The sequence below is a fragment of the Apus apus genome, chromosome 3 (assembly GCF_020740795.1).
Source record: "Apus apus isolate bApuApu2 chromosome 3, bApuApu2.pri.cur, whole genome shotgun sequence".
Classification (NCBI taxonomy): domain Eukaryota; kingdom Metazoa; phylum Chordata; class Aves; order Apodiformes; family Apodidae; genus Apus; species Apus apus.
Genome location: NC_067284.1, coordinates 70,984,588 through 71,010,760, shown reverse-complemented (window position 1 = coordinate 71,010,760; position 26,173 = coordinate 70,984,588). Strand labels below are relative to the sequence as shown.

Below are 26,173 nucleotides of genomic sequence, written 5' to 3'. Positions count from 1 at the left end.
TGTAATTATTTAATATAGAACATATACTTACATCTATGCATAAAGCTATAAATTTAGTCTCCAATTTAATCATAATGAAAACCCAAATAATTAAAATCTTAATTACAGAATATTTTCTCTTCTCCAGATTTGTTAAGGCTCAATCATAATGCATCTTACTGAGGCAGTCAAATGCTTCACTGGAGTTTTGCTAATCTGTGGTAAAAAATGGTTTTGGTGAAATGGGATTTGCTGCTCAAAAGCAATGAAGATTCAGGAGTGCCTTTCTGTTGCATAATTTAATGTAGTACCTGGAAATTGTTTTAAGAACAGCCAGAGATCCATTACACTATACTTAGTAATTATAATGCAATTAATAATTACTGTTATGATTACTTAACCCTTTTAAGTATGCGTGTTCCTTTTATGTGCTTTCCTTCTTGCAGATTGATAATCTTAATTATGGTATTTCTGTTTGCTTGTACTTAGCACCTATTAAAACGAAACTTAAAATGCTTTCTCAAGCAAATTGGAAACTGCTTTTTGTGTTTGGAGGCCATCGTCATGGGAATGGACTAGCATTTTTCACCTCTCAGTGCTGATAGTGCTTGGACTTTGCATTATGTCTTTTTCCCAGACCTTTGACAGAAAATGCCCTTGCTGTGTTCTCAGTATTTTGAGCATTACTGCTAATAGTCTAATGATAAACTCTTGGAGCAATGGGGAAGTGAGTGTATACCATCATCCCAATATAGTGAATTCTGCCATGTCCTGAAAGAAAGAAACCTCTATAAGTTTGCAGAATTGACACATTTTGTAACGGGTGTCAGTACTGGCTTTTCACGTTTCAGTCAATATTAAGGGTTGTCACTGTTCACAAGCATCTTGGCAATTAGACAGTTTTAAAATCTTCAGTGGATGGAGGTCAGCATGCAAATCTGCACAGGAAACGTCTGCAAGACTGCACAAATTACAGATACAATTTTAAAGAGACCTAGAAACTGTTTTACTCCACTCTAAAATAAGTAATAACAGGGTAACAGAAAGGATAAAACTACCTGCATAAGTGGTCTCCAAAATCTGGTGAGATTAGGCTTAAATTTGAGCCTCGCTGAGCTGAGGCCCTGCACTGTTTGCAAAGCCCTGTCTACACGAGAAAGATGAGTTGAACTTTGCGGGTTTTGTTTCTTTTTCTTTCCTGCCTGCAATGGAGTGGCCTGATGCAGCTGCTGCCCACACTCACCCAGACAGGCAGTGCAGCAGTGGTGTGTCTCTTGCTGTGTCAGTGTTTTCAGCTGAGCTTCTGTATCTGCAGAAGTGGCTCAAGCCTAGCCAGCGTGGATGTACTGGAAGACTGGAAGGTCTAATGCAATATGCAGCTCTTCCTCTCCCACAGATAAGCCCTTGCTAGCTGTGTGTCTATAGTATCTCCTGGGCAGCTTTCCCATTCCACTTCAGCTGCTTCTGTCAGGTCTCAAAACTTTTCCTTTTGATCTCAGGTTCAGGTCTCTACATTACTGGGGAAGGAGAGCTGAGGTTTGGGATTCAGAAGATCTGAGTGTTGTGTGCTCTGTTTTTCTTTTTCACTAAAGTAAACTATAATGAGGAGCAGAATATTTGACTGCCTTACCGGTTCATGCAATGTTATTTGTAACAGTTTTTGAGATACTTGCAGGCGAGTGCCCTTAGAAAGTGAAGTGCTTGTGGTGGTGGTGTGACACTATGATCATGTCTGAATCTTTCATCACTTAAACACAAGTCTAAGTGTTCTGCACCTCAGCTTAGAATCAGTTATATCATCATCACTGGAATCCAGGACACTGTACATCAGTAACTACCAGTTATTTGTGCCTTTCGTAGACCAAAGGACAAGGAAAGAAAAGGAATGGATAAAGGTTTCTGTCATGGATCAGAGCTCATATTGACCAAGTATTGCTTTCTTTCCTTCAGTTTGATAAGCTTTTCCAGTTTCTTCAGCCTGATTGCTTTTATGCTGCCGTATTTATCACTATATAGTTGTGGGTTTTTTTATTACTGATATTAGCTTATTGAGACTTAAGGAACTTTATTTGCTTAACCTTGGATCTCTGGAGGAGAAGCTGGTTACTTTGAACCTTTCAGCCTCCTGCTCTTAAAAGTGTTGAAAGAAACAACTAATTTAGTGCTTTTAATTGCAATTTTAAACACACAAATAGATGCCTTCATTCTCACGATCAACATCAAGAGGCCAGAGAGTATGGAGTGTATCAACCATATGTTGGTTGCTCAGCATTAATTGACTTACACATGCTGATGCTTTATCAGGATCTCTTCTCCTTCCAGTGTGTTCACTCAGCCCCACTGCTGGAGAAGTACAAAGTCAGGAGGAATCTGAATAGGCCCCAGTTGTTATATGCTGTGTATAAGGACAACTTGGTTCCTGGCATAATTTGGTACAAACATAGTGTTTTGTCACACAAATGAGTCTCTGTACTTATTTATATGCAATACCATTACACTTCAGCTACAGAGTTTGGATCTTCTCTTTGCACTTCTCATGAAGATTGCTTAAAATAACAGATCCTAACTGTTGCAGACTGATTAGTTAATTTTATAACTGATAAAAGCAATAAACTAATAAACATCAAAGCTCTTAGGTCCAAAGTCCAAAAATATAAAGAGCAAAGGTTTGACAGTTAATTTCCAGCCCCCGTGCTCATGTATATTTATATGTTATGACCCTTCCCTTTATGTGTTGTGCAGCCTGTGCATCATCACTGCTTGACTCCAGCCTGTGTGTTGCACAATTTCTTTGGGCTTGCATCTTACAAGCCAATTGGGTTTTGTGAGTATTCTAGTTCCACAAAGTGAACTATTTCTTTGGATAGGAAATACAGCAAAAAAACAGAGATATTGCTTTAGAAGGACAATGTTCTTGTTTCTGTACGTAGGTAATACTTTAACAGAGGTTGTGCATACTAGATTTCATGCCTTTTTTGTCTTACCTAAAATATGATTTGATTGCAAGTGTAATACATGGAATAAAATTTTAGATGCATATTTTTTTCCTAAAGCAACAGAGTTAAAACATACTTCCTTATTCTTCCCATTCTGATGTTCCCTCTGAACCTTACTATTATTACTTTCATACACCAAAGATAAGCTCACTTGCCATATAAATCTAGTGATAGGTAAACTCTACCCTGAAAATCTTGTATTAATGTGTAAGAACGCTAATATTCTTGCTAGATAAGCTTATTATGCAGAACAGGAAAAGTTATTAGATCATGTGACCTGCAGTCACGTAAGAAATATGTAAGAAATAAAGAAATTAGCCTAGATCTCCCAAATTTCTATCCGTGTGTTTATCAAAGACCATCTTTCCTCTGTTCATTTCTTCTTTTCCTTTCTCTTGCTCTTCCTCATCCCAGGAACACACTTTATGGTGATAGTCCCAATAACAAGGAATTAAAGATAATATATGGACTAACTGGTAGAGAAATATAAACTCACTGTCTATCTTATCTATCTTATGTATCTTATCTGCCTTATGTGTATTATCTATCATTCTATCTATCTATCTATCTATCTATCTATCTATCTATCTATCTATCTATCTATTTTCCGCCTGCCAGCTGTCTGTATTGTGGCAGAGAGGGAAGAAGCTGCTGGACCCTGTGGCTTGGGAGTTCAAGGAGTGCAGCTGAGCAGATCTACTTGCTCACCTTTGTCCCTCCCTTTCCCTACTGTTAGCTGTGATGCATGTAGGACAGTGTGCTACCGTCATTCACTTCACTGATGTGGCTGAAGATGGGTCCTGGGTAGTTTTTTGTGGGTTACTGAATTAAACTGTTAAGGTAAGGAGGTCTACAGGTGCTAAGACCACTTCAAGAAAAGCCATGGCAATTTCCCTCATGGGAACCTTTCCGCTTTTCTGATTCACTGTCTTTGGAAACAACAAGGAACGATTTGAGAGAAATTATTCCATGGTGATAAATGTAGCACAACTGTTTTGTAATTTTGCTTTTATTCACTAGATACAGATCAGTGTTTTTCTTTTCTCCTGAAGTCTCCTTTATATTGTGGGATTGTCTAATGACAAGCTCTTCAAAGGAGAGAAACAATATTCTTACGCACATGGAAGCCTTCCATTGTTTCCCTTGCTGCTCCTTTGGCTCGATGCTGTAGTCAAGGAGCAATTGTAGGAAGCCAGTGCTCCTCTTCCTAAACATAAACTAGGTTGAACTGCACTCTTCCTGCCTGCTATTGTTAGTAAGAGCATTAGAAAATTGCTGTGTACCAAGTCAGTCATGGAAAAGAAAAAGCAGAACAATTAGCCACTTTTTCATGGCTGAATGCAATGACTACATTTTCACCTGCTATACATAGGGTTGTTTGTCAAATAATCTCAATGAGAAGGATTATTTCATTCCCTTTAATGAAATAATATGCATAAATAAGCAAACAAGGTTAGATTCAGTTGTTGTTTTGTTTTGATTTCATACCAGCGTTAGCCCATGAAGGGAACAGTTTTATGTTTGTTCAGCAAGAATAGTAAAGACTTTTTCAGATTTTTAGTGTGTCCCTAGCTCAGGTCTTTATTAAATAATTTGTCCTGAGCTTTCTTCGTGTTGCCTCAGGAGAAGTCAGTGAAACACAGTCAAACTTAGAACCATATAAGTAACTAGCTTCTATATTTCTTAGGGTCTTCTTACTTTAGGTTGGGATCGGTGGAAGAGCAAAAGAAAAGAAAAAATAAACCCAAACCAAAACTTTGTATATCTGAATATATTTATTTGCAGCAAAGGATTAGTTTAAAATATCATTGAATTAGTATAAAATATGTGTCAGAGGAATGCATTACATGGTTGCATATGTTAAGGAGATTTCTACTATAGATATGTTCTTTTCAAGCCTGAATGGTTAGAATGAAGCTCTTCCTGCTGCTAAAATATTCTCCACTGATAGTCCTTGGGACTTTGTTATTCACAATCTTCTTTCCGATGCATGGAATTTTCACTGTGGTCAGAAAAAGTGTTGTTTTAGGGCAAGTGTGAAGTATCATATGGAAATTCCTAGTACAGAGGAAAAAAAATAATTTTATGTTTGGAATTAGTTTCAAGTTTTTTTTTTTGCGGTTTGAAAGATACTTCAAGAGCAATACTAATTTTCTTAGCAACACATTGAGTTGCCAACTGTCAACTTTTAAAGCATCTGTCTTATGACATAGTGTATTTCCAAGTATCAGATATGGCTGATTTAGATGAAGAGATTAATCAACTTAATCTAATTTAACTTTTTTTTTTTCCTTTTGTTTCTGCTTCTTATAAGGAAGGAGATTTATAAGGCATCCTTATAAGGTGGTGGCACATATTGTTTTGTTACATTATTCAGAGAAGCTTATCATCCTTTTGATTAGGGTAAGATTTTTTTTTTTTAATTCACAAAGACAGTGAATGATGCTAAGCATGATGGAAGGATTTTTAGGTTAATGAGGCATTAATAAGTGTTAGCTTTTCATGAAGAGATGAATAAAATGATTGTATTTACTGTGGCTGAGCAATGTATTTAAGAGTATCTAATATTGCTGTTCAAAAATGCTCGTTTAATAACCTTTTTGTGCAGATAATGGTAGGCCCAAGTGAATCTTAAAAGTAAGGAGTCCTTTTCTACATAGAAACTCATTAGAGATGAGTTTGAAATTTGCTTCTGCAAAAGCAATGGAAAAACAAGGGTTTGTTTGGCAGAAAGAGTGACAAATTGTAGGTCTTGAAATGTGAAATGAGATCTAATGGTGTGTGCTACAACAAACACTACTGACCTACATGGTTAGTTGAAAAGACTAGATGGATTTTGGGGTACATGTCAATCTTAAAAATGTATGTTTTCATGTCCTTGCATTCCAGAATAGTCATTATACAGGCCTGAAAATTGGCTTTAAAAGTTGAGACCTGTTATAATTTTCTGTCAAAGAAAAATGTTGACAAGTTTCAGTCTAGACAAATCAAGGCCTCATTCAAATGGAAGCATTTAAATTCAGCAAAAATAGTTGGAGCAGAGTCTATCTGAAATACTCTGGCCTTCGTGTATGAGTTCAGAAATGTGTTAAAATTGATCTTGAGAGTCTGGTTTTCAAGGAATTATTTGAAGTATTCTCATAGCAAAGCAATGCCATCTTCCTTATCACTTTGTGCACTGGGGTGCCATTTGGTCTTTGTATCTTAGGGCCTATAATGAATATTCAGCAGTTCTGTAGGGATAAGGAGTAAAACCCTGACCCAGCTGAAGTCAGCAGTTTCAGTTGATCTTATAAATACAGACTAGAATATTCTTTATTTTTTTTTTAAACCATAAATATTTGTTAATACCCTTCCCAGATGGTTAAGCTGGGTGTACACTGAGCTAGAAGGGCATTTCTTGGCATAGGATGAATGGTTCTGAAGAAGTTTGTCCCATCTAAACTTCCTGGCCAAACTTTATGGGACTGGAAGTACAGGAAGAGGGTTGAAGCAGCCACCATAAGCTGTTTGAGGCTTCCTGTGGTGCTCAAGTAACACCAGTTTTACAGCTATAGGACACATGGGATTACTTGTGAAATCTTCCTGACATTGGAAGATTTCAACTTTATGTAGGTCAGATTTGCATGAGCCCTGGTTTATGTATGGGGCCTGTTGTTTTAAAGCTGAGTGTAATGACTTACCCATTGCTTGGCTGAGGGCTCTTTTTTAATGTTAAACACCCATGGAACTACGGTGGAAGCAGCCTCAGTTGGCCCCATTTCTGAGAGAAGTGCATCACAATAGCACATTAGTCATCCTTGCTTGATAAAAACAAGAAGGGTGAATGAAAAAGCAAAGCACAATGTAGGGCTCTCAAGAGCGGCTTATATTGAAAGAGCTGGTTGTTTTGGGGTTGTTTTTTGGTGTTGTTTTTTTGTGTGTGTTTTTTTTTTTTTTAAAGTGTGTGTTTGTGAAGATACTGTTGCTACTTGAAAGCCTCTCAGTTCTAGGTTTGAAAAACTACCAGCTCCTTGGGATTGCAGGCCTTGTAGGAGTGGTTGATTTAGCCTTTATCCTTTGGAAGAAGAGAAACAAAATTCTGGCTTCTGCCGTAGCATGAGGCATCTGATGTGTCCTTGAAAACAACAAAGTAGGAAAGGTCTGTCTGCTCTGTAAACATTCAAGAGCACACAGCATTTTCTGGGTGAGCTGTTTTTTTGTCCTGACTCACTACATTCTTTTTTCTCTCCACAACTGTGCAGTTAGCTGTTGCTTTACAGCATGTTACACAGTTCAGTTGCATTGCATGTGAACAGTGTTTGGAGCACATGAAATACTCTTTAAGTAATAGTGACCAATGGCACTATATTGAACAAATACTCTTAGCCTTTTTTTATTTCAATGTGCAATAAATGGCAGTTTTCCAAGATTGATTAAATGGTGCAATCCCAGATGTTAGGATCTGTTGGGCTGTATGTAGATCTCAGGGGGAAAAAGCAGATTGGATGATTTATGGAAAGACTTTTGCTCACAAAGGAAAAACATAGAGATACTTTCTTTAGTCTTGTAGTTTTTGACAGAAAAAAAAAATAGAAGGAACTTCAGACGGAAAAGAATGATTTCAGCACTGGGTATGTGAGCTGGCTGATCAGGATTAGAATGGTATTTTACAAGGAGAAACGAATCAGTCAGATGTTACCCAGCCTTGCAGGAAAGTGGCAAAAATACAGTAGTAAAGAGACCCCAGTCCTACCTACCAGGTGATGCTCTTAATGCTGAAGGCACCAAGCTCACACCTGTGAGTTCAAGGGCTTAACACTTGCTCTTTCATTCCCGCATTTGTTCATCCAGCCCCTTTGGTTCTGTAGGCAAAATTATGTGGTGTGAGTTGCTTAAAACTGATTCATTAATTCACTAGATAAGAAGAGTCCTTTAAGAATATGAAGCATTTTTATATGTAATATGATTTATAAGTTTGCTTTTTTCTGTATGATTAATTTCATTATAATTTCAAGCTGTGATGTTACACAACAGAGAGAATCACCCTCTGCTGTTACAGTTCCTTTTATTCTCTGTCTCTCATTTGGTTTGCCATTGAAATTTTGGGACAAATGCCTCAAGAAATGGTGCAACAGTCTCTAAGGCTTGGGAGGCCTGGACAAAGCAGTCAAGAGAACATGCAACGTGCAACTTATGCACTAGGGAATCACGAAGAAGACATTCAGTTATTGTTTTTTGTTTTCTGCATAAAATTACAGTTGTAATTAAATTATAATGCAGAACTCGGGATTATGAGGTGTTCAGTACCCTCTGTTCCTTCTGACAACAGTAGGTCTGAAGAGTGACAGATCAGATTTTTTTTTTTTCCCCTCCCATGGCTGTACACTGCAGTGGCATTTGTTCCAATTCTGAGATGGCGTTTAATCTAAACTTTTGGAATCAAAGTCTCTAACTCTGCTTAGAAGACTTAACTCCAAGGCAGGTAATAAGTCTATGAAGATAAGCTGCTGCTTCTAATTAGTGGAAATACTGCTTTAAAAACCTATGTGTGTGTCATAAGAATCCAGGACTAGATTTGTGGGTATTTTTAAACTCTTTTAAAAAAATGCTGGATTATAATTGGGCATAGTCTGTGTTTGTGTTACTCTAAAATACAATTGACTATAAATGAGTCTTGACACAGTGTGCTTTTTAGGAGGTCACTACTCTTTAAAGAAAACCTTCATTTGATGAGTTACAAGTGGTGTGTCCTAAAATATAAATTTCCAGCTAAGGATTAGACCTTACGATACAAAACTTTGTTTCATGCCCAAGAAAATAATAAGATCGCTTGTCTGATATTCGGCATGAAATTAGGATTAAAGAAAGGTGTCTTAAAAAAAATGGGGAGTCCTTGAATGTAACTTCAGAAGGGCAGGGGTTTTTTACTTTGTGTATACTCCCTATACATTTGGCTTTGAATGGAATGACAATGTGAATTTTGAGCATGTCAAGGGGACAATGTAAAAATTAAATTAATTTTGAGAAAATGTGTCTTTGTTTCATGTCTTCTGTATGTCAAATTTAAAATGCAGTTGTCTCTGGAATGAAGTTGACAATAAAGAGAGTAATTAGTCAGTATCAGAGACCAATTATTTATGCATCTCACCTTAAAAGTCCACAAGGACCAAGACAGCCCTACCAAGAGTCTGGGCTGAAGCACCCACTCACAAGATGTCATAGATGCAATTTCTGTTTCAGAGGAACTGAAGTTGACACTAAGCTTGCTGGTAACTGAGCAGGTTCTGTAGGTGTGTGTATCACATGTTGCCTCCATGTTTGCCTGGACAAATCTCATTGCTACTTTTTATGCCTCTATCACTGACTTCGAAAATGTGATGGGGGGAAGTTTGTCTTCACTGTTCTTTGCACTGTTCTTCATATGATCCTACCTTTCAATCCTGATATTCAGGGACCTGCAGAATGGCACTGTTGCTCAAAACTGGTTTTGTTCTTGGATTCTTCCCTTAGAAACAGCTTTTAGATGAAGAAGAAAATAATTATTTCTTTTACTGAAAATTAGTAGACTGGGGTTAATTGAGGATGCAGGCAGGACTACAGAAATCTACTTAATGGAATGCATCTGAGTTTCCATGTCCTATGCAGAAATAAGAAACCAAGAAAAAATGCAGGTGTCACACTCTAGTGATCTGAATGTGGGAGATTAGTTTCAGAGCATGGCTGGCACTTTTCCGGAGGGAAGTTTTGGTTATTTTTAATCTGAATTAAAATATGAGCACACTTGCAAATTGAGCTTAAATATAATGAAAAAAAAAAAAGGGGGGGACCGAAATCTGGTAATCAGTTATGAAAATAAAAATAACTTGTGACAAAACCACTTTCCATTAAAAAAAACAACGCAGCACGGTAGATGGATCTTGTCCTGTTTGAAAATATAAGGTCTTTGTATGTCTCTGCAAAATGCACAAAAATTGGCTCCTAGAATTTCAGTACTTTGACAAAGCCTTAAAAAGAGCTGAAAACGAGGGAGTCCTCGATCTCAACATCAGCGACTTGGCAAGGCTTTGGACAGTTGGCATTAACATCAGTGCTAGTGTTCAGCTGACATCCTTGTTCAATGTATCTTTCTTACTGCAACTGGCAAGGGACAAGAGCTATTGTGACTGAAACTTTGAAAGCAATATTTAATTAAGTAAATTGATGTGCTTATTGGGAAATGGCAAATAATTTTTATGTGGCCTTCTTTCTTTTTTAAGGGCTCTTGAAGGGATGCTTTGTACGTTCAACCAAGTTATATCTTTACAGTAAGTATTTGGGGGCTTGCATGTTTCAGCTTTCTGTTTGCTTGTGTGGGTAACAGTGGTGGAGTTTTTTCTTTAAACCTATGCATTCTCCATCTACACCTTCAGGAAAGAATACATTAAATGGTGTTTGACTTGTGCCCAGAAGGTAAAAATGAGCATTTTTATTAAACCCTGAACTGTTGTTCAGTTCTGCTTAAGGACCCAAATCAGGAAAAAACCCCACCTATTTCACTGAGTTGCTTCCCCACTGCTTCCAAAACTGTTTTTGCATACATAGTGCTCATGGAAGTGAAAAGGAGAAAAATGCTAACATTTTGGAGGGGAAAACAATCAGTGGCTTATCCAGGGACATGTAACCATTGTCCTCTGCTTGGGCCTCCCAAAGAAGAGGAAGAAACCAAAATGTGAATGCTCAAGGGTTAACCACAGCATTGAGAGCAATTTGTCTGTTGTTTCTTTATTAATATCATTCACCAACTTACCACTCATCACCTTTTCCAAGTAGTCTCCCTATAGCAACACATGGCGCCATAGACAAACCAGATGCAATCTCGTCTGTGTTTTCTTCCCATAAGCATTTGCAAATTTGTTAAAAAGAAAAGTAAGGGGAAGTGGGAGAAAAATGTTTATTTTGTAGAAGCTGCACTAAGAAGCATTGAGATCAGGGGACTCTATTTTTGCTGTAACCCTCCTTTGCTATCTGATGGGCCTCTACATTTCTTTGGTATGATTTGATTTCCTTGAAGGAGCTGTTATGTGTCAGTGAAATGAACCTAGATTCCCTTCACAGCAATCTTGATGATCCTGAGCAGGTATTGTGAATATTTAAATCATGCTGTCAGAGCCTTAGGTTCAAAATTGGACTCTGTTCCTCCCCACCTTTAGTTTGCAGCTAATTTTCATATCTCTGTTTAATTCCATAACACAGCATTAGTCTTCCTCAGTGACATATCTGCACATATTTTCTACATGCATGTATTTCCACCTGCAGCATGGTAGCATGAATGCATGGATGGTTTTTTTGGGTTTTTTTCTTTCAGCAATGTTGCTCAAAGTTCCTGAATTTAAATCTTTACTAGGTAAATCCACTATTTTTCCTTAAAAAGACATAAATAGTTTTTCTCCTTTTTTGGTCTCTAAGCTCCTTTCAGTTGTAGCTGACTTTAAAAGTTGGAATGTATCTTTCTTTACATGGAGAACAACCATATGCTTTATTTGAATGTAGGTTATTTCAGCTTAAAACCAAACCAAAACCAAATGAAAAATCAGCCCAAAGTTGTGAAAACAAAAAGTCCCAGCAAGAGTAGATAGTTTGTATCTCTCTTCTGGTGGTTGAATCTGAGATGAACACAAAATGCCAACTGTCCTCAATAATAGCAGATTTCTAGGATTTTACAAGCATAAAGAATTGTTACATTTATAAGAGTTACTTGTTTTCCTCTGATGCATCTTTTTTTTTATATGAGATTTTCAATATGCTGCCCAGACTAGGCTCTCATATTGTGACCAAGTGCTCGTCTGCAGTCCAGGTAAAACTTCTGGAATCTGATCACATAAAGAAGTCATCCTTCATTCAACCACCAAACTGTAGCAAAAACTAGTCAAAATGGATTTAAAACAGTTGTTCTTTGCAACAGCAATTACTGTAGTTTTTGCAAGGAAGTTGGATGATCATAAATGGGGGGGAAGGCCAGTTCAGCAATTGTGATTCCTTGCTGCTATTAATTTCTCAGTGTGGAGCCTTGAGCGAATGGAATTAACTTGTATTTCTTTAGAAAATACAATTGAGAGAATATTTCAGATTTGCCACCAAGTTGCAGAAAAACTCATTAGTAAAAAGAAAATAAAAGGAAATTCTTTCCTATCAGTTGCACAACAATTGCATTCAAGTTTCTCTCATCGCATTTGATGATTTGAAGTGTGTGCATATAGGCTGGTTGGCCTATTTAAATAGTAATGCCAAGACCTGAAAAGTTTATGGCCTTATATGCAAGATTTTTTGAGAACTTCTGTCACCTCTTGTGACCAGTGGGGAGCTTTGCCATATGATGTTAGTGGAGTAAGACTCTGCCCAGTGTTGCTGTCCCCTAACACTAGAAATGTGCCGAAAAGGCAGTTCGGTTTCCTGACTGAAGTTGCATTTGATGTATCTGTGGCTCCTGGTGTTGAACAGGAGAAAAAAACCTTACACTCAGATAAATTTCCCTGGCTTTTGAAGAGCATCTTGTCTCCTTATCTGTTGCAGACTGTGCTGTAAACACTTCTTTAACTACTTCCAGAGCTCGTTTCCACAGGCGCAACATTTGGCTATGCCATCTGATTACCACCTAAACAGAGGAAAACAGTCTTACATGGCCACTTTGTTGCTTGCCTTATACTCTGTTATTGTCCAGCTGGTGTTTACAGGATACCACAGTTAACGCTGCCCAGATGCTCTATCTGTGGGAAACCCAGAAACCAGGCAGCACCCACCACCAGTGTTTTCTGAATTCAACAGTCTTATCCAAGGTCTGGCCTGTTTGTGCAAGCCAGGGTCACCCCATGGCCCGGGTGTGCTGTCAGTTAGCCCTGACAGGAGATAGCACTGCTGAAGATGTTGAAGTTTGTGTTGTTTAGGCCACTTAATGGCTTTTCAGCAAACATTTTAGAACGAAGTGATGCGTTTTCCCTGGCAGCTTGTTGACCTAAGGGCATTTTTTAACGTGAAATTAGGGTAGGAATACTGCCTCTTCTCTAACTACAGGAACATTTTATGCAGTTGCATGGATGGTGCAAGAGTTCCATCATTTCCAGAAGATAGACTATAAATTATATTCAGCCTGTGTTTTCCTTTGGTCATTATTTTTGTTTGTGCATACATTTTTTCCATTTCACTATTTCACACACGTTGATGATTACTAAAATCAGTCATATCAGCTTTTCAAGGATCAACTTTCACAGGATAGCATGCTCTCAAGGAACACACAAAAGAACATTTTCTTGTGACAGATTTCGAAATGCATGTATCACATTTGCATACCCACTGATCCTAAGAATTTAAGCAGTAAAACCATTTTCAGCCATGCTGAGAGGACATTGGAAATAAAATATATTATCAAGCTATGCAGTGTTACTATAGATTTATGCCAATGATATTTTTAGTAAAAGATAATTATTTTCATAAAGTAAACATGTCAGAAATGGTCACATTCCACCAAACATATATCTGGAGTGTTAAAAAATTTAAGAAATTTGTAGCACCTCCATTCATTTCCAACAAATAGTGTGAAAGTAACAGAAATCTGGCCTATACAGCTTTTAAAAATTAGATATCTGTTGTTCGGGTTTTTTCAATATGTATTTAAATTTCATCATCCCTTGTTTGAAACCTTTTTTTTTTTTTTTAAGAGGTTCTTTGGAGCTGTGTATTTCTATTTAAGAAAGGGGGAGTTCTGTTTGTTTGTTTCCTGTGGAATTAATATTTCATTTCCTGTGTATTTTGACCTCCTTATACAAGAAACGACCCCGTTACCTGAGGTCCTGCTATGCTTTTAAGTGTGAATAGATGGTTCTTCCAGTGGCTTCTTCCTTTAAAGGCTGGAGGTAGGGTTCTTTTAACTGCTTCATATCCACATTCCAGAACCTATTTAAAAACCTGAGTCTAAAGTCCAGCTGACAATGAACTCTATTTTCAGCTAAAACCCCCTCCTCCCCCACTTCACCACACACTGTTTCTGCTGCTGGTCCACTTGTGATAAAGACCAAAACTGTTGTTTGGCTGACATGCAGAAGGAGTCGTTTATCAAAAGGAGGCTATTCTAGGAGGATATGCTCTTTAAACAGAACAATGGGGATTTTGAAGATAACCAAATCAGTACTACATAGGTGTTAGATCTGTTTTAAATTGTCTCTGTGTTGGAAAGTAGGAGGGGGCCCGGGTATTTGGCTTTGAATCCCTGGCTTGCAAGTGTGAAATGGCTAAATCCAAATTAGCTGCCAGCTGTGCTTTGTACTGCAGCTCAGGCGTATCTATAGGGCATGAGCACAGCACCTGGGGAGCACAGCACAGCCTCGAAAGGGGCCTCGAAAAATCCAATTTCATGATCCAGCTGTACCTTGCACTTCACCCAGCGTTTTTAAATCCATCCTAGGTGCTGCCTAGCTCAAATGGTGGCTCCTAAAAGCAGATCTACAGACATAGTCACATTTTACTAGTCAGATCAAGTTATAGACTCTTAGCCATTCTACAGTTACAGATGAACTGGTTTCTGGACATGCGGGGAACTATTGATGGCTGAAAGTGAGAGGAAAAACTAAGGAAAGTTGTTGGAAACTTAGTTCCATACAGAAGATAGCAGATGTTATGTGATTAATTTTTGTTTGCTCACCACTTCTGCAGAGGGAGTTACCATGAGTAAAGGTGACCTTCAAAGGCAAGGGAGAGGAACATTTTCTGTCAGGCTCTTACATGACAGTTTCTCTTCTTTCTGAGCTATGGCAATCCCAAATTTCCTCTAATGAAAGCTTTCCTGAAAATATTTTCTCATATATTTTCCTTATTTAGTTACCAGGTCCCACTGAAATTTCCCCTTTCTCATTTACTTGCAGTGATCATTTGTGATACGGTGATCTCATTTAAAAATCTTTTTCCAAAAAAAAGTGGAGATTCCCTATAAATAGAGTCAACTTTTAAAAGCTTTCTCTTTCTTTCTTTCTTTCTTTCTTTCTTTCTTTCTTTCTTTCTTTCTTTCTTTCTTTCTTTCTTTCTTTCTTTCTTTCTTTCTTTCTTTCTGTCTGTCTGTCTGTCTGTCTGTCTGTCTGTCTGTCTGTCTGTCTTCCTGTCTGTCTGTCTTCCTGTCTGTCTGTCTTCCTGTCTGTCTGTCTTCCTGTCTTCCTTCCTGTCTTCCTTCCTTCCGTTACAGAATCACAGAATCCTAGGGTTGGAAGGAACCTCAAAAGATCATCCAGTCCAGCCCCCTGCCAGAGCAGGGTCACCCAGAGCACATCACACAGGAACGTGTCCAGGTGGGTTTTGAACGTCTCCAGTGAAGGAGACTCCACAACCTCTCTGGGCAGCCTGTTCCAGTGCTCTGTCACTCTCACAGTAAAGAAGTTCTTCCTGATATTCACATGGAACCTTCTATGCTCCAGTTTGCACCCATTGCCCCTTGTCCTATCACTGGATGTCACTGAAAAAAGCCTGGCTCCGTCCTCCTGACACTCACCCTTTGCATATTTGTAAACATTGATGAGGTCACCCCTTAGTCTCCTCATCTCCAAGCTAGACACTCAGCTCCCTCAGCCTTTCCATCCTTCCTTTCTTTCTTTTTCTGGCTAACAGCCAATAGTGCTGCCTGTTTTAATATATTTCCTCTATCCATGAAAAGAAAAGAAGCAGAAAACTTCTGATCGTATGTAAGTGATTTATTTAAGGCCACAGAGTAAATTGCTTGCAAAAGTGGGATGGTTCTCTCTGCAGTCATCCGGTTAAAGGTCAGCCTAAATATGCATAGATATTTATTTGCAAGTGGTTTAGGAGAAGATCTGAGCTGCTCACTTTTCCTAAAATGTCTCTTTGGATTGATTATGGAAGGGTAGAGGTTTTAGGTCTTTTGTATTCAGCTTATAGACATCTCATGACGCCAAAATCCAGCAATAATCTTTATTTTCAGCTGAAAGTTTCCTATCTTCTCCCTCTTCCAATACAAATGCAAGCTTGAATTATTTTAACTATGGAAAAGGCACCTACCCGAGTGACCCTGCCTAACATCGCTGACACAGTTTGGCATCTTCACCTGAAGCCTGGGTTTATTTTCTTGAAGATTACCCCTAGGTACACCCCAGGGAAAAACTAACTCTTGACAGCTCTTTCTGTTTTGACCATCACTTTTTACAGCCAAGAGCGATGATGTGGAGGTGAGGAGGGGCAGTCATCTGGTTTGTGCTGGAGCCAGCGTTTGCCGTTTGTTTTTTACTCTGTCCTGAAGTGGTGCATTTTCAGAGGCTGTACCACACAACCAGGAAGAAAAAGTGACTCCCTGGTTATTCAGACAGGTGGCACTTTGCAAAGCAAGGTAAGTGGTGTAGGCTGATTATTGCAGTAAGTTTTGCCAGAGGCAGAGCTGGCAGGAGTGACAAGTAATGAACCCTTTTCTGTGCTTGCTCACAGTAATCATGGTGTCGCAAGCAGACACAAGTATATCTTCGTCAACTGTGACAGCCCTGTAGTTTCCTGTGGTGGGCAGTCCTGGTGGAATTATGTGCTGTGCTCTGCTGCTAAGTTTGCAGACTGCTTTTTAGGTATGTTGCCTGGGATTTAACCAAAAACAGATCTCATTAAACCAGAACGATCCTATTTAACTGAAATAGATTCCTAAAGAGGGATGGGGCTTTAGTTAGTGCATCCTAGCACAGATTTAAGGGCCTGTTGTTTGCCCCTATGTTTGAAAATGCTGCCCTTGACTTTAATTTATTTATTTATTAATCTTACCCAAGTCAATAAACCATACTTCCATTTGACTGTGTTTTTTTGGCTTTGTTCTAATAATCCTTGACCTACCCACGTAGATTTAACTGACTGGGAGTGAGGGTTGTCCCTGGTTCTCGCAGTAGGTCATACACATTGACAGAGGTGATGGAAGCAGTTTTTATGACAATGTAAAGGGTAGAAACCCTACTGAAGAGGAAATAAATTCTCATACTTAAAATACCAAACAATATAGTGGAAGAACAGTTTATACCTCACTGTGCTGCTGCAGTCCAGTGAGCGCTTCTCTGTTTTGCAAGAGTCCACATGCCAAAGTTTGCCAGCATACAAATTCAGCACACGGATTGTTGCTGCTTGCACTCTGGACTTGCTTTGCTGATTGGTTGTTTGCTTCAACCACAGGGCTGTATGGAGCCTTTAGAGACTATCACAATGGAAATAAATACATGTGTGTTTGTTTGTAGCCTTTAAAAAAAAAAAAACAACAAAAAAGTGTATGTGTCAAAGAAGGGGAAAAGCTGTTAAGGCCTCATTTGCATGCCTTTGAGATGCAGGAGGTACAGGAAGCAATGGGTTTAGGGGAGGGCTAGTAAAATAATTCCATAGGGGTATAACAATAGGGAAACACCGAGAGTGGTTAGATGCTGTTAGATTAGATTAGTGCAGATTGATTTGGAAGTGGTGTTTATTTTGCTATTAATCATACAGAGGTACTTGAAACTTGCAGAAAAAGTCCTATTCCACAAATCACAAATGAAGAATGGTTAGTTTAATGGGCTGGTTGTTTTGTTGTGCTTTTTTCTATCATCCACAGAAAGAGATTACAATATTTAAAATATTTTTGAGGGTAAAAAAGCTAGACTAGAAATTGAAAATGAAAGGTGGCAGTAAAGTAGTTCAGGCATAATAAATTTCTCTGCTGCCATGATTGTCCCTAGGCTGGATTTTTGTTCATCCATTGCATTAGTGATATTTTTATTTGGGTTTTTGCCCTTGTTATAATTTTACACGTGATGAAATATGCTGACTCGTACCAAGTTTTATGTTTCAACAAAGGAGAGACTGCAAATAGAAAGAACAAATTAATTCACAGTTGGCTAGAGCTAGTTTTGTGTCGTTACTAGCTTACATCATGGATTTTTCTGCCAGTTAGCTGTTTGAAAGTAAAATAAGAGGCATGGCATGGCCTGAAACTGAGGGAAAGGCTGGAATTTCAGAGGGATAGCCTCTTCACACCATTGCCAAATCACCTCTCATTTACTTTGCATTTGTAGACATAAAATAGGGCACAAGTCTGGTTGCAGACAATCCTCCTCGGTATTTATGGATTCCCTTAAAAAGTTTTATTTGCTGTAAACTTCTAGTTTTCTGTGGGGGAGGAACATGGTGTAAGACAGGGCCATGGAGCATCACAGAAGTCGACAAAACAGCCTGAAATGCAGCGTCCCCACCTCTCTAGAGTACCTCCTGCTGCTTGCAGTGCTCCCTGGAACAGCTCAAAACAGCCATACTTGCAAGTAGGTTGTGATGCCTGTAGCCAGTGGGAATCTTTTCCAGCAGTATGTTCCTGGACTAGCCAAGCCCTATTCCATGCTTTTGACTCTCTTCTGCTACCTCCTTCTGGTACAGCTCTTTTATGCTTCTTTTTTCCTGGTTTAACTGCTTCCTTTTCTGAGGACTACAAAGATGTGTGATTCCATCTTAATTTACAAGCTCTTAATCCTACTGTGAGGGAAGGCTTCTTCCATTGCTTTGCTTCCTTGTAACACAACTAAAGCCACCGTCATCTAAAGGAGGGAGACGGTTTGTTATCAGAGCTTCACCTGACCTCCAGCCCCTCCTGTCAGGTACCTCACTTTAACCTGCACCTTTAGTGGATAAGCATCTCTCAGTGCAGGTCCTTCTTGCTGGAAAGGGACCTGTATTATCTTTGGTGAATACATGTTTGCCACTGTATTATTTTATTAACGTAGCCTTTCCCCAAATCCCATATGCTGGCCTACATATCCACACTGGTTCATTGTTCTGCTTTCTTTCTTTTGATTTCTAAACCAAATTTTAGCTAGCTATTAAGTGCTACAAAACCAAGTGTAAAATAGTACTTTCTGACTGAAGTTAAACTGTAGGATTGATTTGTATTTTTCAGCATTTCCTTTGACCCACTTTGCTAAATTAGTTTCCAGTTTCCTTGAAAAAGAATGTCTTGTCTCTTTTCTGGTTTTACTATTTCCTTTTGTTGGCTGAAATATTTAATAAAAAAGCTGCATCAAACAAAAGCTATGGACAGAAGGGTAAGTGGAGGAAGCTTCATTGGCTGAACGCTGCAGGTCAGAATTAGTGACCTTCATTTTTAAAATATATTTTCAAACCTTCCTCAATTCTTAACTGAATACAATTGTCAAGATTATTTTTTTTTCCTTGCTTGATTTAACTACTAACGTGTTAAGCAAGCTAAAAATAAATTGTGTTCTTGTTCAGATTTTACTTTCATGATGGTGTCATTGCACTTGCTCTTAGGTCATCCACAGAGTGTTTCATAGTAGAAGTGTTGTCTGGTAATAAACCAGTGGACTCCCTCTCCCTGTATTGATTTTTTTTGAGAGCAGAAGAATGTGCATTCTAAGTTATCTTGAAGGAATACAGGAAAATGAGATGAGCACTCCCTGCCCCTTTGCAGTCATCTCTTAAACACTTGGTACTGCACTTGGAAACAGTGAGTAATCCTTACCTTCACATCTCTGCCAGCCTGGGCATTTCAGGTGAGAAATGAAGTATTTTGCTGACACAGGGTCCTGCTCACTCCAGTGAGTTTCTCTTTGTACCTTCTGAGATGCCAGAAAATCTAGTACATAGGTCACACCAAGGCAAATTAATTGGGTGCCATCTCGTTTCAGTTCCCGCTTATCCTTATCATGTGCCTGTGCCCTCCGTGGGCTGGCACAGGCTTTACGGGGCGGCTGGTGACAGGAATAGCAGGGAGAGCTGCTTTGGGCTGGAGCAGGGCTGTCTCCCCTGCCCTTAGGGAGCTGGCTGGCTCTGTTCCCACCCTTGCCACTTGTGCCTCCAGCCAAAGGTGTCACACGCCCTCTCCTCGTCTCTCCTCCTCCTCTTGTACTCACAGCATTTCTGGATAATTTCAATAAGATAGTCCTGAAAACATAGCATAGCAGTTTTAGGGGCTGCCTTTGGGCAGGGTTTACATGCTAGACACCAGATCCTGCTCGTCTCTGGACAGGTATACCTGCTCTGAATTCACCTTAGCTGCAGGGAAACAGAGTTACAAACAGAGAGGAAGAGGGCTTGCCTGTGCTGTTTAGAAGGCCGGCAGGAGGGAGGCACAGAAGATGATTGTGTCAAGGTTTGATGTATTTGGGCTAGTTGGAGCCACAGTAGTGCAAACAGTACGTAGGAGACTAGGACAAGAGCAGTGAAAGCCACAACCGAAGATCCTCTCATCTCAGCGCCATACACCCCTACCAGGACTTGGTGGCATTGCAGCTACGTAAGTGTGGTTCAAGCGCTGTGAAACAAAACTCTTCCAGATATCACAAATAATTTTTCTTTTGGACGTTCCTCATTGTTTCAGACTTCCCGCTCCTCCCGGCCTCAAACTCCTTAGCATAATAAATCTCACCCTCATTTAAAAATCTTTTCTTATTGCACACACTACCTATGTTATGGAGACTGTGACATTCCTTTTTGATTAGTCTCCTTCTTTCACGTCATACCTACTGTTTAGCACTATCCTCATTCACAAACTGAGCATCTTTTTCTGTTTCATGTGAATTTGACAGTGTGAAATATGTGCACATAACTGTAACCACCTGCTGTTTTCTCCATAGTTACCAGTAAGCAAATCCACTATAATTATTTGTATCTCCACTTTGGATGCTAAAGAGACACTGGTAGCTTTTGAGCCAATCATCTCTTGGTCTGACATGAAAAATAGCCTCACTAGGGTAGGAACCTTGTCCTTCTCTTGTCTTTCTACTGTTTAAGAATTTATATTGCACCTATAATATTTTGGATATATGGAGATATCCAAATTTGTCCTAATCCTAGGTTTGGAAATAGCTTCATTTCATAGATTCAACAGCTATAGCTATTTTTAAAAATGTTTAAAGTCTGCACATACCTGGATAAACTATAGAGGACCTTTCTTAGCTCTTATTTTAGTGGTGTGTTTCAATGGTTATGCTAGTGACCTTTTTTATTACGAGAATTCTTGTTAATTCATGGCAAGCCAGAACATTATTATAAACCTCCTGACAGTTCTGTTTTTTAGGGCTTGGACATGTAATCAAAGGTGGATTTACCTAATACTAAGAGATGAAAGAATCACCAGCCTTTGGTTTCCTCCCTCTTATTTTTCTAGGAGGTTACTGCCAGAGTAAACTGAAATTGGAGGTGGTTTACATTAATACTGCAGCCTGTAGACTGTACTTGCTGAGGAGTTTATCCAGGAGGATCAGCTGATCTTGCTGCAGGATGGTGACCTCTGGCAGAGACATGGGACAGAGACAGCTGCCTCAGCTCTCCCAGCTAAACCTGCTTAAGGTGGTGAGTGGGAGTTGTTAAACCATTATTTGTTTAATTGTAGGGCTAATAGATTTTGTATGTGTGTGTGCTTTATTACAATAAAATACATTAAATGGAAGCAGGGGAAAAATTGAGTGTACTACTTGGGAGCTGGTTCCCAATTATTATTCCTTTTTCTTAACAAGAGCCTAAAATGAAAAGTAACTGGAAGCAGACTCGGCTTTAAGCTTTCTAGTTGTATGAAATTGCAGCCCACCCTGAAATGTCTGGTGACATGGGGGTGTATGGTGCTTTTAGCAATACAGGGCAAGGGTGAATTTTTAATTAGACTTGTCTTCCTATTTTTCTCCAAATATAGACAATCACTTAGTTTTCTCTCCTTCAATATTTGAGAATACCAGCCAGCTGTACTCTGGGAACTATTTTCTAGGGAAGTCTGTTAGAAAAAAGGGAATCTGAATGTTATTTCTATTTTAATAATGGCAGGGTAAGTTTTTAATGATGACAGCTTTATGAAAGTGCAATCCTTTCCCCTCCCTTGTTCCCCTCCATATTTCCCTTTATAAACAAAACAGAGATAAACCAAATCCTTTCTTCACAAGCTACTGCAGGGATCTCATCGGCAGCGTGCTGGCCTGTGAAGTGCTGCCTCCTTGTTTCAATATGCCCAAGCCCTGAAAATCCGAGGGAAAGACATGTGCTGTGGGAGCTACCTCCTATGCACAGGCCCACTGCAAATCTGCAAGTAGTGGTCCTCTCAAGAGAGAAGCTGAGAGCACTTGGCAGTGGAAAGTATCTTGCCCATACTGGAGATGGTGACAGAATTGGCAATGAGGAGGTGACTAGTCATTCTGCAAGGCCTGGTCTGGGGCCAGTTTTCATTTTCACCTTGTTCTCTTTCTGTTTTTCTTTCTCTTTTGCTTTTGTTATTTATACCAGTGACCAAATGTTGCTTATTTTTAGCAGCCTTTCTGTTTTGCTCAGGCACTGATCCTAAGTAATGGAATGCCTGTGGACCTCCCTAAGGCACCATCCCACCTCTATTAAGAGCAGATGAGTGCAAGCTTTGGTGTTAGGGAGTTAGTGGTTTGCTTCCTGGCAAGTAGGTGTGTGCAATACATGTAAAAGGTGCCTATGCATTCCATATACTAGTACTCCAACATCTTAGCGAATGACCTTGTATGATCTGCCTTGGGCTGTTGGTGAGAAATTATTTCTTTATGTTGTGTAGTTCCATGAAGCTAGCAGCCTTGCAACTTGCTTATTTTAGACCATATAAATCTGACACTCAAAAACCAAACACACCCAAAGACACACACCCATTTCCACTAACAGGGCAAAGCAAAGTCCTCCTTTGAATGCAGACAGTTTCAGTTCTGGGAGGAGGAGCAAAGGAGATGGATCAATTCATGGAAGCAGATGTAAGAGTTACATAGATAGGAGTGCTTTATGTAAGTGCCATTTTTCTTCCTTTTCTCTCCTAGATCTTGTGTTGCCGGCTTGCAGAGATTCTAAAGCAAGGGACAACAGAGTCCCGAGGCATGCAGTTATGGGAGACTGGCTACTGATTTGTGGATGTCCAGGGAACCCATGCCTCGCAGATTAGCAGCTGACCATCTTCCACTGAGCATCCTAGCAGCTTTATGTCTGCTTTCCTACTTCAAGAAACAAATGTATGACCTTAGACACTTGCCCCTCTTCTAAACCTCTCTAAGCTGGAAGTAAAATGTAAGGGAGGATGTATCCAGCCTGAGACACAAAGTTTATCCAAAATAACTTCAGAACCAAGCAGGAGTAGCTGCATACTTGAACTGCAAGGTAGGAGGTGCAGACTTTTATGTCTTGCCCATCCATGCCAGGTCTCCATCTCCTTGAGGTAGCGAGGGTTTTACTTGGTCACTTCTGCCTTCTTTGCATCAACATAACTGCTCGTACACACCAGCATTTCTGTTGGTGGTGGTGAGGTGTTTTCTGGCTTATGCCTATTGCATGGCTTCAGCTGGAAGGAAGGCAGATGAGGCGGTTGTCCCACACCCTCAGTGTTGCTGGGATCCTACCCAGCCTGCAAGCATAGATGTACAACTGCTTGGTTCTCCCAGTAGGGTCTGGCTTAATTTAAATTCTGTAGGTATTTGTCTTGCACAGTTTCAGGCCTGGCTCATTTTGTTAGGGTTATGGTCTTACTACATGCATGTTTCTGTTGGCAGAGGAAACTAATTTGTTGCTGATAGAGGAAGAAAAGAGGCTAGGATTGATGTTACTCAGGTGCAGCCAGAACAGCTAATGGCCCAGTGCTTAATTTGCAAATACCATGTCCACCCAGGTGTTCTTACTTTTGCCCCTGCTAGGGAATTACTATTGATTGCAATTGAAACATATTTGAGACAGGAGGAGGAGAAGAAACCTTGTTTTGGAAAAAAAGTTATGCTGCCTTTTTGGGGGACCCAAATACCTTTTCTACCACAAATTTTTTTTAATCCTTTCACCTTTTTTGCTGCTTGAGTTTCTGCTGATTTTATTCTCGCTCTGGTAGATCTCTGGGATGAAGCAAATCTTCTTTGTGCCAAGTGCCTGTCTGGTTACTGTTATTCAAGATCCAGCTTTTATTAACTATCCTGAACCTGTTGGAAGATGGGAAGGTATGTATTATGAAGCTGCTCTTTTAAATTCAGCCCTGTTTGTACACTATGATCTATGTGCCTCTTTGCTTCCAAAGTATTAAAACTGCAGCACAGTTGTCCAAGACTTATTTTTTAGTAAATGACTCTTATAACTGGCATTCAGCTTAATTACCATCTTAGTCTTAAATGCAGTAAGACATTTAAGATGTGTGGGTTATGATACCCACCTCAAATAAATACAGCACTGCATCAGTAGATGTTTTCGTATTTTCAGGTAAGCAGGCTGGTGTTGGGGAAAAAGTTTAGTCTATTAACACCTCTTCTCAAAGCAAGCCAGCTTCCTTTCTACATGGGATAATTATTTTTTCATATAAGGCCTATAGTACCTCTGATATGCTTGCACTTGTGAGTCTCAATGTTGCAATACAGATCACCCTGTATGAGCGGACTCTGAGGTCACGTGTCTGCATTTAATATTCACTGTGCACATGCCATCGTGCTCTGGCTTGTGAATTCTGTAGCTGTAAGGGCTATGGGCCCATATTTCAGGTGTGAAGAAATCAGGGCTTTTTTGGTACTTAAAGCACCCATGTGTGCAGCTCACAGCTGTAAGTACCTTTGGCAGAGCTTTAAGAATTCTGTTGATTCATAGCTGGCATCCACCATTGGTATGGGCAGGATTACATATAAAAATATCTGTCCTGTACATAACAGGACCATTTAGAGCATCCCTACAGTATAAAAAGAAAGTGAACTTGGGCACAAAAGTAATCTTACCGCTGTGGAAGACTTGCTGGGGAGAACATTAAATGGCTAGTTTGTCTGCCATAGTCCAGGGCTCACAAGTGATTTTAGGTAGCTGGTGATCCATGCTTCTGTTTACACAGTTCCAGCAAGGATTAAGGATCTCTAACAAAAACCAGTTCAGAAATAGGTGATGGTGGGAGAATGATTGTAACCAGCATGCCAAGGAAAAGTCAGCAATAGGAAATCTTCTATCCTGGATCAAGAATCCTGGGGCTTTCATGGATAAGAAGTTGCAGCTGGAGTTGGAGAGGGTGTAATGACACACAAATCTTCAGTTTAATCATCTTATAAAGTCATGCCCAGGGTTGGCTTACAGAAGATGAAAAAAGCTAATGAGCCCTGAGAAGGGCTGATCTGCAGCTGTCCTCAATAGCTTTCTTGAAGGAGGTCTTATTGCATTTGTAACTGCTGCACATTGCTGGTTTTGAGCAGCTGTGTCTTGGATTCTCCAATACACTCATTGCTGGAACTATCTCTTAAAACTCTGGCCAGCACCTGAAAAAATATTATTGTTTGAGATGGCATTAACATCTAGGATCCAACCGCAATTTTGTGTTGGGTGCAAAGCAGTTGAAGTAGGAGAGGCTGCCTGTGCCCTAGAAAGCTTATTTTCTACCTGCAGACACTTAACTTTGAAAGAGGAAATGGGTAAAGGTGATCTAGTTTTTTCATCCAATATGAGCTGGCTAGGTCAGTCAGTGAGATTCTTAACAGGTGTGAGATTGCAGTAAGATTGGAGCAATCTGGCAGAAGTGCAGAAAATTTTATTAAAAAAAAAAAAAAGTTCTACCAATCCACACTCAGTAGCAGGTCTAGCAGAAGAACCTCAGGACTGAAGGCTAGGACAGAATTTCAGCTTCTCTTACTAACTTTACCACTAAATTACTGTGTACCTATGTACAAAATCCTTCACTGCTGTTCTAAATCCAGAATTTATACCTTGTGCTGCTGTATGCCACAATCTGTTACTCTTGCACCTACAGCACAGGTCACTAGGGGCATGCCCAGGTGGGCCAGAGTGACTGTAACTGGGCTGGTGCAAGAAGTCCTCATATAAGGTTAACTCTTAGTCTTGCAGAGTATGAATTTGTAGAAGCAGATTGGCTTGACAACCTGAAGGGGGGAAAAAAAAAGACAGAGGAGAATATATGATGCAAAATATCTCGTGGTACAACAGTGCAAAACGCAAACAGCTGAGCTGCAAAGAGGAAGGCAATCTTGTAAATTCGGAAATGTAAAAAAAAAAAAAAAGTCTAAAAGGTATCTGTCTTTACTTAGCAGACTTATTTTATTTTACTTTATTTTTCCCCCAGCATATTTCCAGCTTTTTAAAATCAGAAATATTTACTGTGGAGAAATGATTAATGAAAGCCAGTGGAATGGTGACAGGAGGGGTAAGTGCATATAATTTCAGGCACTTAAGGGGTACATTCGCAGGGAAAAAGGTACATTACCAACATCTGTTAATTAAAATGCAAT

The 26,173-nt window shown here is 39.5% G+C and overlaps 1 protein-coding gene across 7 annotated transcripts in view; it reads left to right on the top strand.

The window, feature by feature from the left end:
* The window catches only part of LOC127382340 (uncharacterized), a 242,122-nt gene that overhangs the window by 33,595 nt on the left and 182,354 nt on the right, over window positions 1-26,173 (top strand). For 5 of the 7 annotated variants that reach the window (XR_007888927.1, XM_051613812.1, XM_051613813.1 and 2 more), the window contains exons 2-6: window positions 10,214-10,261; window positions 21,103-21,287; window positions 22,751-22,939; window positions 23,800-23,905; window positions 26,008-26,088. Coding sequence is in view for 4 of the 7 variants with exons in the window: in XM_051613812.1 (XP_051469772.1) it covers window positions 22,910-22,939; window positions 23,800-23,905; window positions 26,008-26,088 (217 nt within the window). In the remaining 3 variants the exon portion in view is untranslated. Of the gene's footprint in view, window positions 1-10,213; window positions 10,262-15,728; window positions 16,315-21,102; window positions 21,288-22,750; window positions 22,940-23,799; window positions 23,906-26,007; window positions 26,089-26,173 lie in introns of those variants that run through there. The other 2 variants (XR_007888928.1, XR_007888929.1) reach the window with 2 other exon arrangements.